The sequence below is a fragment of the Vanessa atalanta genome, chromosome 12 (genome assembly GCF_905147765.1).
Source record: "Vanessa atalanta chromosome 12, ilVanAtal1.2, whole genome shotgun sequence".
Taxonomy (NCBI): domain Eukaryota; kingdom Metazoa; phylum Arthropoda; class Insecta; order Lepidoptera; family Nymphalidae; genus Vanessa; species Vanessa atalanta.
The window spans coordinates 5,587,605-5,600,454 of record NC_061882.1 but is presented as its reverse complement, the minus strand read 5'-3'; the positions used below and the strand labels follow the sequence as shown (position 1 = coordinate 5,600,454).

Sequence of the window (12,850 nt, the reverse complement as noted above, 5' to 3'; positions counted from 1 at the left end):
GAACTAAATCAAGAGACCCTGGCAACGAAATAACTTCTGCCAAATTCTTAAATTATGAATCCTGTTCTGATATTATAACTTTTTAAATTATAAATATAAACACTCGATTTTGCACACTTAAAAATGTAAGAATTATAACTTGTTGCGAGTGCCAAACCTGTTTTAACTGGCAAGGTCGGAGTAAATAATTTAATTCCAATTGTAAGATTTTATTTATATCAATGTTAAATACGGCCTAAGAATCAAATTAATAAAATATTAAGAACGAAAATCATATCACTGAGTGTACTTTATAAATCCAAAAGTAACATTTATTTATGTATTTACGAAAAAAATTTAAGCAGTCTACGTTTCTGTCACAATTTTTTTTTAATCTTCTGGACGAAATAAAAATTCTGTATTTGTATAGTAACGGTTTTATAAAAATCAAAGATTAGATAGATAAATATTAAAATTAGGAAAAAACAATCAATTGTATTATGTGAAATTAAATAACATAAACTAAAGACCTCATTGCACAGATATATTAAATAAAGCATACCATAAATGAGCTTTTTTCCTTTCCTTATCACTGAATGGAAACGAAATAGTTTCAATAGTGCCTAAACCGAGAATTACCTACAATATGCAACTATACAAGAAGCTCAACAGATACGTTTTTTAGTAACAGCTATAAAATTTAAAATTCCTGCATGAAAAAGTTGTTAATAAATAGATAAAGTAAGGCGGGTCATATTGAGACAATACTTTTCAGGGTAAATTGCTCAACCGTGACGATCTAACTATTATAGTGCATATAAAAAATTTCCATCGGAAGCAATTACACAGAAACCTCTATTTGTATTAAGTATTACAATTTTTTGGTGGTCGAAACGTAGGTGACGTTACCTATAAACCTAATTCCATATTTCGAAATTCAAAAATTACGACACTACCATGCAAATTTTCATCCCCAATTTCACTCTCTTAAGTAACGAATTAACAACAACTGATATATGATACTAATAAACAGAAGCACAAACGCCGTTTTCAAAATTTCTAATTCATATAAAAAATGTCTAACTTTCATCTTCAAGATGACATTTTTCAAAAACGCTGAAATAATTGTGTTTCTCTCTATAGAAGCCTAAATAACGAATTCCTTATATATTCTGCTTTCATTCGGTAATTCATTGTAACTAAGCTAACCTTAGATAATGAATTTAAAAAAAAGGCTTTATAGCAAATGTCTTTAACTCGTTTTTCATAATTCTTACGTCAGAAACGACTAATTTTCACAGATACTTGCATCTTATATTTAACCTTATTTGGAGATTAATAACGTTTCATAAGGACATTTTTAGACAAAATTGGAACCTGCAAGTCATTTTAAATGTACTTCGGAGAAACCGTACTTAAAATTTACACCAAAAGGTTAGAAATATAGGTTTCAGAAAAAACATTGATTGTCGTAAAAGTCTGTAAACATGATGATTTATCATTCAAAATTCGTCTCGAATCCGAAATTTATTAAGCAATGTAATAATCGAAAAGATAAACCATCTTTTAGGTATCACGGCCATTTCCTGTACCCATGTTTCAAAATATATTATTTATTATGTTATTAAATTCTTAATGGTACTAGTAATAAATAAAAAAAATACTATAATATTAATTTTTATTGATACTACAATTTAAGAAACGCTTGAATAAAAGTTGACCGACAATATCTGTATAGCCTCAACCAACCACGAGGGGACAAAAGCCAAATAAACATTTGATATCGAATTAACGCGATATCATGCGTCGAGTGCTTGAATAATCTATGATATTCATTTTGCATTTCAAAAAAAAATACTGTAGAGATGTTATCGGAATTTTGGAAGTAATATTGAATATACGTTAACTACGTACTTATATAGTGTATATAGGTACGTAGTTGTGTTGTAGTATGTGAGTAGTTTTTGTTATAAATAAAAATATATTAAACAAGAACTGTTAGTAGTGTGCAATAGAGCTGAGCTGTTAACAAATTGGATGGAATACGTATAAATCTAAGGGTTGTTTGTTTTTTTTTTATTCTTTCTTTGATTGGTATACACTATAGTTTAGCAATTGTGTGGGAGTTTAACTTCCATTTTTGAAACAAAATACAATCATAAACTATTTATTTATTATTAAAGAATAATTATCCTAACTTACACAACATTAAAACTTGTAATAATTTAAATATAAAAAAATAAACATCGAAAACAAATCGAATCAACCCAGCGTTCAGCACTAATTTTGTAACTTTACTTAGCGAATAGTAATCGTCATATAACAATAAATGTGTTCATGTGTGAGTGCTTATTATTATTTCTCATATTATCAATAAAAAATACAAAAGTAATTCCGACCTTGTGTTGAATTGCTGTTGTACAGTGAGGCAATAAATACGCGTACAAAGTGACCTTCGCGGAATATGCCGGTGACCTTTAACTATAGCAGAAAGAAGCTTTTACAAGCCTAGATAGGACACATTGTCATAATATAGATTTAATAAATATTATAATCGAGATATAAATTAAACATCGAGACCTACAAACATTTACCTAATTACTACGAGGTACTTAGTAACTTTAAATTTAATGATTCTATATAATTCAATAGTGTTGGTTAAACTTACTGCCCACCTACTTGAATAAAGTATTTGGTATTTTGATATGTTTGATCTAAGGTTTCATAGAATATTAATCTTTGTTGTTTATTGTGTAGGTGTTTTGACAGTATTTTATTTATTTAACTTTTTATTCCAGACCAAAGGTTTTTTATAAATATGTTAATAGTAAAATAATTTATCAACGTTATATACTAATACTATTAAATAATTACGGATATTATATAAAAATCAATCATGTATTGCCATAAATAATATGTTTTATGTTGAAAAATTTTTCTTAGTATTCATTTAATGTAAATACTATTGTACAAAAACGATTAAAAGTATACAGCGAACTGAACAAAATCTCTGGAATACCACAGACACAGTGAGCAATAAAATTGAGATTCAACAGTTGTTCGGAGGTCAGCTTTAGGTACGACAGAATTAAAGATAAGAAAGTGTAAAATCGCAAGGCGGGGCCCAGCGCCGTTGCACGAATCTTAGTTCGACCAAGTAGGCCTGGCGACATACATTCTTTGAAAACAACGCTACTTCCGACCAAAACCTGTACATTTTATTTTACCCAACTGTGAAAGTAGAGAATAAATCATAATATAAATTGCGTTACGCCAATGGAATTTAAAGGAAAAATTGCACTTTCAAAATATATATTACGATATCGAATTTGCAACGTCTTTAAATAAATTTACAAAGACCTTACTCTTTAGTGCCAAAGAAAGTAAACTTAAAGCTATATATTGTTGAGTGGCAAAATATATTTTCACATTTATATTTAATTTTATTACTAACAAACTTAAAACGACCGGTACGTTACAAGGTAACAATTATATAAAAGAAGTAAACCCTGCAATAAATAATTTTCAATCAGCAAAAAATATCCGAAACTGTCACCGTCTACCTGCGGCATAGTATTAAAGATCTGAAAGCCGTTGTCCTCGTCGCTAGCTTTATATATACTTCAAAATATTGGTTTAATAAAATTACTTCATTCTCATATAGTAACTGATTATTCGGTTCAAATAATATCTATTGAAGAGTTTTGGGTTTAAATGCTTTCTAATACTGTTTCATTTTCAAAAGAGATCAGATACCTCACACTATCCAGATAAATCAGGAATGCGACTTAAAAAATATTTTTCGATATTTCCTTACTTCGTCTATAATTTTTTCAAGTATATTATTAATAATTATATGATGAACAATTTTGTTTAGTTGTTTAAGTAAATTGTATAAATTCCCTTTTATATCCACATTACGTAAAGCGGCGCAAGCGCAGTAGGACCTGTACAAGTTGTCTGGCATTTTGCAAACCTGTTTGATTTAACCATGTATTTTAGACGCAAGCTAGAGAACACAGGTGTTTTAAAGGTACTATATTATATTTATCACAACTGCATTGTGCATATATACATGTAACGGTTCATCTTATATTTGTTCTATTTTTAATCTTTCTGAAGCTAGACAATCTCTTTAAATAGAATTTATAACCAGGTACATGTAATGAACATTACGTATTAAAATTCTAATGCAAAGAAAGTATAGGGTTGTAAAAATAGAACTAAGTAATAGAGAGGGATTACTTGAGAGACTGACATCTGTTCACAAGGGACAACCAGGTGCCAAGGGGACAGAGGGTGCGACGACCCCGGACCCTATCGTGTGATGGTTGTATTACTCCCCCAAACTAATCTTTACCGTCTCGCCAAGTAGTACGACTTGAATTGAAAGCATTTCAACAAAATCGTACTTAAATTAAAGAACGTGCTATAATTAATAAACGAACATGTCGAGTAAAATAAAAAATGGATTAAAGTTATTTTGTATTATGTTAAGCTGTTTTGTTTTTGTAATAAAATTTATAGCGATCGATTGGAAATACAATAACTCGGATAAAAAATCCTATATATTTTTACATCAATTGGGTAATAGTATATAAACTTATTTCATGTTTTAAAAATTCCAACATTTCGCACCTTAGCTGCTAAGATACGATACAAATTATAATCCCACGATAAGATAAATGACAGACGAAGATTGCCCTTGTTAAATGAATTATGTGTAATCATAACTTGTCAATGTTATGCAAATTTTTACATTTGATAAAAGAAAAATTAAAAATTAGTTTTGAGTTTTCCAAATGATAGCATTTTTCATAGTTCTCACTTCATAGATAGAAACTAACAGAAACCATTAGAACTGAAGAAAATGTTGATTGCTATTTTTAGGCCATATTATAATAGTTACGTTGATTATTTGATAATAGAATATTCGAGCAAAATAGTAATTAACAAACAATAGCCATAAACGTACAAGTTTCATTCAAATATTACGTCCATTGAAATGGGGACAACGTACACAAAATATGATGTATGTAATTTTAACAAAGTGTATGTGTTAAATGGCCTCTCAGTTTTCCCTAGTCGTTACTGTTATATGATAATAACTTTCATTGTTTATGAATGTAGTGGACACTAAAACTTTATTGCATGACTGCCTTAACAAAAGTGATTCACATCTTTCAATGGACATAATGCCCAGGAAAAAAGACCAGGTGGCACGTTCACAAAACGGTCACACAAAAAAACGCCCGTCAAATATAACCGTTCGATAATAAACTATAATAAGCCTAAAGATATGTGTAAAAGTGGTTGAAATTGCATGGCAAAATAACTGGAAGGAGCCCGTAACTTACACGCAGAGAATAAATCCCTTAAACACGTGCATACGGGGAATCAGTCAGGTGGGCAAGCCACTTTAAAGACTTGTGTTACTAAATAAATTGTTTAGGTTGGCAACTTGGCGGATTTCCTTTTTTTTATAATTTCATATGTCGTTACATCTGCTCGGCCAGGTATATTTTATTCGAGATTATAATATTTTCGTAAATAAAATTTAGATTACTTCAATTTTGCAGTTCGTTGTAAATACCTTTGTTTAACTTGTTGTGAAATCTAAATTAAAATACTTAACATATGCATTTATTTCATTTTGTGCACCAGCGCATTGTCGACACATACTTTTATCGAAGTGGATGTCCTTATGACTTCAATACTTCAGTTCTCGATATATCAACATAAGATCGACCTGAGTTTGTGTGATCAAGTGGACACTATGGTCAACTGACAAATTTTAATGATTGATGGGTGAACACTATGGTCAACTGTCAAATTTTAATGATTGATGGGTGATTAATCCTAAATAACATTAACCGACTACTTTCGACATTTATATGATTTTATGTCAAATACGAACGAAATACAGAAACTCGGGAAGTCCGTACAATGTCAACATAATGTAAACCATAAAGTTACAAGTCATCGTTTTTTTTTAAGAAGCCAATAAAAACAAAGAAAATCTGAATTGAATTGGTTTTGACTTTTGATAAAAATAGATGTTGTATAACAATCGTAAATGACCACCACAATGGCTGAGCATAAAAAATTAAAACAATGATCCAAATTCACGAAGGCACGATTGATTTAACGACGTATTTATGGTGATCTTGTGCTATTATTATTCAAAATTCAATACAGCATTTTGAGGTCCGTTTTGTCCATGTGTCAAATATCAAGAACTGTAAAAGATATTATGATAAACGAATGGCTAATGACTACACACCCATTCAAAGACACATCCTCATCGTTTAAAACTCCTCGAAATATTGTATATAGACTATGTAATACGTTAATATTGCGTAGATTGATCTATTTTTCATTAGGTCTCTCATAGTACCGGAAAATAAAGTTGACACTTGTACGATAATTTTTTAGAAATTCATTTGAGGAAGTTAATTGACATAAAACCAATTATAGCCTTGTACATTAACAATTTTACTCTTTCCAATAAAAAAACGACGAAACGTAATTCCATTACAATAAACTAAATATTAAAAGAAACGATTACAAGACGAATACTCTATGTAATTCAAGGAAATAGACGGCATTGACAAGTTTTGGATAAAAACATTTACCTTTTAAATTTTACTGATACCTTTTCAGCCGTAAAATGTCAAGATATTATTATAATATCGAAAAGTGCGAAATGTAATGGCAATATTGAATGAAATATGATTAAGAAATCGTTAACGAAACGAAACAAAATTAATCGTTAATTTGTTTAATCAGCATGAAATATTAACAATAGAAACAGTACGAAAGTTTATATTTTGAGTTTTGATAGTTTCAAATTATAGATGTGTTGTAATAGTTCAAGTTTTCTAGTCATACTATAAAAAAAAGATAATTCTTACTTAATAATAAATAATACTTAGTATAATTCAATAACCATGTTACTGTCCATACTTGATATTTCCTTACAAGCTTAATTTTTTTTTAATTAGTATAATTTATTGCTTATCAGTTCACTTTAAATTGTAAACAATCGTTTAATATTATTTAAATTTAATTAATTTGATCATGGCTTATATGTGTATAATATAGATATCTAAGCAATGAAATTTCAACTTTACTATATGCAAAGCTTTTTTTAATACCTTTGTATGCACCATTATTTAAAAAAAAAAACCACTTGTGTTACTGTTGTTAAGAAATTAAAAAATATTTTTAAATTAAATTAATTAATAGTGTTTCTAATTTTAAGTAAAATTAATCCTTTATAAATAAATATAACATCACTAACATTAAGGTATATTGACCATACTATATTTTATTAACATCTTAGATATCTACCATAGTAATAACATTAATTACGTCAGTAGGACTTTGTTTTTAATACACACGTTTTTTTTTCAATTACAAATACTATTATGGGAAATCACCATCAACAAATATTCCTCAAGATAGTTGGCATAATTAAGGCATCATAGATTACAAACTACGTCGAATGTATAAGGCCCAACGATTTATGATATTATAGGAAACGACAGTCCACATTCAAATAGTATTAAAACTGCGTTTTTATCTACAGAGAATTAAATTTATTAAAAAAAAAATAGTTAACAATTCGTTATTTTAAAATAAATTAAATACTATTGTATATAATATCGACCTTAACAGTAATTGTGTATTATTTATAGAACCTTTTCAATATTAATAATTCAGAAATATTAAATTAAAAGTCCTCTAAACTATAAAAAAATTACACAAAATCAAGAGTGCATGAAAACAATTTTATTGAATGTTAAAAATCAAGATATTTAATAGCTTTCGGCGTACAGCGTTATTCCGAAATATTTTTGATTAATTATTGAGTTCATCGTTTCCTTAAGTAGAGTTCAACATATCGCGAGGATTGCAATTGTAATAAAATAAATATAATCTGAATATACCAATAACAACACTAAATTTATGAGTACAACAAAATTTATATAATACATATTTGAATTTGAACATTTTGATAGTATTGAGTTAAAACTTTTTAGTTTTGTAAATCCTGTATTGAAATATAGACACTTGTATAAACTATAATATGTATATTCAAACACTAATATTCGAAAAGAATATTACCAGTCAGCTGATCGGACGCTTTAAGGATATAATATATTTTTAGTTGTGTATCAGCCAGGTATCCAATAAAAAAAAAGAAGTACCTTCACCAATATTGCTAAAAATTTATACAATGAAACGAAATTTCCTATTATGAATTAGTTCTTGCTAATAGACTAAAATTGAGATCGGTTTCGATTTGAGAGGAAAGGATGAAGAATTTAATAATTTTTTTCGTAAACTTCCAAAGCATATACTTTTACCACAGCGTCCCATCATTGTCATTGCGCCCGAATCGCTTACCTAATGTACCTGGCTTTGCGAAACTAGCTACTCGACACGCGCCAAATATTCGATTTAAGAAATATTTGTTTTTTATCCATGTCAATTTTTATTCAGATTTGAAGCAAATTATTAAAGATCCAAAAAAGGATCGCAAGTAAAATTTCGATTTTAGTAATGTTATATGTACATTATAATAGATCGGTTTAGAATATCCATTATTATTAACTGGAATCTTTAAAACGAAATACCATCGGTTCCAAGTTTTTTCGGACAGTGGACTTACGTGTCACTAACTAAGATAATTTTAATGATAAAACTTGGTACATTATCACTGTACTGAAATAAATAATTACATTACTTTATTATTTTCATTGTAACTTTATCTAATTATTTTAACATATTAACAAATTGTGAACATTAAGTTGATTTATATTTATCTTACACAATTAAAGAAATTTAAAAAATATAACTTATAATGAAAATTATACTTGCTAGATAAGCATTATACTGATCCAACAAACATAATTGACACTGTTTTAATTTGATACATATTCAATGATCATTATGGATTAATTTACGGGACCTCCCTTACTCCTCCTTTATATTTTGTATAGAATTTAAAATTTTATGAGAAAAATGTCCTAAAATATTAACAACTAGAATTTTTTAATTGTTTCTGATATACCCACTGTACAACAAACTGAAACTGATTTAGGATATTCTTTTTTTAAAATCTATCATTAAAATTCTGATATAGGTCATAATATACTTAATATATATATTTTGTTATATTATTAACATTAAGTCAGTGGACCATTTGCATTTAGTCTCTGGTATTTGGCACAGCTATCCTTTAATAATCTGTCTGTCTATAATTTTCTATATCATTAGTATATATGTATAAAAATAATTATACATAGTATGACATCAATGGTCAATTCCTAAGCCTATTACTTTGATTTGCTGACTTGCAAATTCATAATATGAGTAATATATATATCATGCAAATGCTGAGGTTAATAGTGTGTTATGTCACATGTGTTACTGATCTAATAGAAGCCATTTTTCTGCTAACATCATTAAATATCATTCAAGAAACTTAGAACATTTATGACACATAATTTTAATTGGTACTTTTCTTTTATTGTTTTTATAAAATGTAATAAGTACTAATTTTCCAGTCATGAGTTCATATATTTTATAAATTGGGTGCCTTTTTGGCAATCCAAAATTACCTAAGCTACCACCAATGAGTTGCTCTGACCAGTCCTTTCTGATTTATATATACCCTCGATTCGATCTTTGAATTTAAAGTTTTAATGCTCAATAAGGAAATGATGTGTTGATTGATGAAAAATAAATGTAATATAATATTCTCAACACCACCCAAAAACCTTTTCGCTTATATCACTACAACAGTTCTAATGATAAGTTTTTCCTTTAATCAATTATGCTGTATTTATTTAAGTTAAATAAAATTAATTATTACTTTAAATTAACTGGCTCTATTTATAAATGTTAACATTTGGATGATGCAATCAAATAAAAGGAAGGAATAAATTATTTATTGATTATTAATAATTAAATATCTTACTGTACATATTCAAATAAAAAAAAAATTGACTTATATAATTTACAAGATACAAAGCTGATGTAATTTATTTCCCATCATATACTCAGATATAGAAAATTTAATAGCAACCAAGTTTTTTACTATTAAATGATTTTTTTTTAATATTATATTTTAGAGAGTAGTTTGGACATTTTTGATTTTATAAGGGTAAAATGATGAAAACACTATCAATAAACTTCTTGTTATAACTAAACTCAACTTTTGGTATATATGTCACAGAGCGCTGATACTGGACAATCCCCTTAAAATGTTTCACTGCTTTGTGAATACTAAAATTATTTTATAGAAAACCACCAATATAAAGAATAAAGACCTAGAAAATTTAATTATCTCAATATTGAAAATTAAACAAATACTTATCTTTTTACGACAAAGGTAAAATGTATGGTATTTTCATTAACTATTTTAAAATGTGTTTAAAACTGCACATTCTATACTTAATTTATATGATTTGAATTTTATACATAAGGGAGAATACATGAAACACAATAAATTATGTAACATCCTTATAACTACTGTCTACAGTTACAACTATAGAACTGAATTTCTCTCTAGTTTATTGGTTATATAATGTAATGTAGATATTTAATATATCTACTACTTAAGAGGTTATCTATTTACTAAAAGTGCAATTTTTTATGTAAAATATATTTAATTTACTAAAATCCTATATATATTGTATTTAAGTATATTTATATAGCAAAATGAATATCTCCAACAGATAAGCTTGCCTTTTGATATAAATCTATAATTTCTGTTTGTTATGTTAAATAAATGATATATACTTTATCAACATATAGCACCATCTAGAGTGCCTTTCTAGAACTGATAACTGAGAATGTTTCCACATAATATTTTACATTTAATATGACAAATATATTATTGCTTTACTGCAAGAACTTATTTTCGCTGCTAGCGCAATACACAATAATATTACTATTTTTCTAAATAAGGATATAATACCTAATATAGAAAAAAAAATGTGTTCAATATACATGTAAATTACACTAAGACGATTTTATCTATTACTTTTATATGTCCTTTATTTTATTTCAAATAACATTAAATAATCTGAAAAATAGAATTTGATATAACTATTTCAGAAATAATTCATCAAATATTTTTCATAGTATTTAAATTTTTTTTAGTTTGAAAACATAATTTTAAACATATATTACAAAATCAAAAATATATTATATATTTGTTTCTATATTTATATTTTTTGTTACAATACTAATTTATGTATATTAATTCTGGTGAAGAGAAACTATAAAAAATTGTTATAAAATTTTATCTGACACATATTATAGCCATTTATTGATGTTTAAAATAAAAATAATTGAGTAATCTTTCGAAAAATATTGGTTTTACTGTCGAAAGAGATATAATTATTTATTTTTCCAGAAAATAGCTTTTTAATGAATTTGTTTTTTTTTTTGTAGTATTACAAAAACTTCTAGAAGTTATAAACAACTTTCAATAACAAGTGAAAAGTAATGTAAAACTAAGTCAATAAATGTTGCTTTTGTTACATCACTTCGAATAAAATCTATAAGAATTATATTTTATATCTTATTTATTAAGCGAACTATGAGAAATTTTTGATAAACGATTTTGTATTACTAACATACTTAAGCTTTAAACGATTTGTTTTTGTAAAGAAAGAAACGATAATATTCTAACAATTATATCAAAGAGTAACTTTAGCTGCATCTGACGTCTCTAAATATCATCAGATTCCGTGACAATAAGACAAGAATACTCTAATTATAGCCATATGATATGTAAATCCGTGAAAATAACAGAGCAAAATTTCTACATGTTGACGTGGCGTGACATCGTAAAGAACATATCTGTTATACGACAACTCATATAGATTAACACTGGAGTAATCTTTAAGGTACAAAAGATAAAAAGGTTTAGCGAAAACAATGCAAATTTGCAGTTTTAGTTTGATTACTTGTAATATAAGTATGGCGCCTCTGACATTGTTGGCCTGTTTTGGTGTTAACAATATGGCGTAGGTACTTACCCTATTATTTCTAATGAAGTCTTCTATAGCTTTCAATGCTGAATCCGTTAATTTCACAAACACTAGTTCCTTGTTTTCTTTATAACTAGACTCCGATGATAACGCATACTGAACACCTGCTGGCAAGGCCGCCATTTCTTATTCACTATTCGCACTGTGGACCAGCTGACTCCTTTGCTAGCCGTCACGATTCATATCATTCACACATTTCTTAACGTAATCACAGATTCACAACCTATTTAAAATTATAATTACAATAACAAAAGGGTTTTTAGATGTCCAAATTAAGAAATTTTTGTAACCCCATCGACTCGGCCTTTGTTGGCAGCGCTCTTCAGTCTGCAAGGCCGCACTGACTGTCATGCGCAATGGCGCTTTTGACAGGAAACGCGAGCATTCACTGCAACAGTAGCGCCAATTTTTAAATAAAATTTTGAACTATAAAAAAGTTCAGAAGTTTTACGATATTTTAATAAAATATAACAAAATATAAGGTTATGACTTATTTATACTGAATAATATTTTATATTACATTTAAACTCAACATAAATATAACGATCACTATTTTAAATTTAAAATAAAATCTTCACTGAACACCTAAAGTATAAAAAACAGTATATTTCTACTTAGATTAAAATATTTTCATTTACAAGTTTTAAAATACTCAGTCCCTGCATGCTGTGTATACATTTTTATAAAAAAAACTATAGTTTTTTATCCAACATAATTGTTGGTACTGGCAATGATATATTTTTTAAAGCGTTGCGTGTGTAATTTTTTTTATAAAATCTCATACTAATACATTTTTTCTT

The 12,850-nt window shown here is 27.4% G+C and overlaps 1 protein-coding gene across 2 annotated transcripts in view; it reads right to left on the bottom strand.

Moving 5' to 3' along the window:
- LOC125067881 (RNA polymerase II elongation factor Ell) overlaps positions 1-12,391 on the bottom strand; it is a 44,762-nt gene extending 32,371 nt beyond the window's left edge. For both annotated transcript variants that reach the window (XM_047676776.1, XM_047676777.1), the window contains exon 1: positions 12,039-12,391. In XM_047676776.1, the coding sequence (XP_047532732.1) occupies positions 12,039-12,173 (135 nt within the window). In that variant the 5' untranslated portion in view covers positions 12,174-12,391. The remainder of the gene's footprint in view (positions 1-12,038) is intronic.
- Positions 12,392-12,850: the final 459 nt, after the last annotated feature.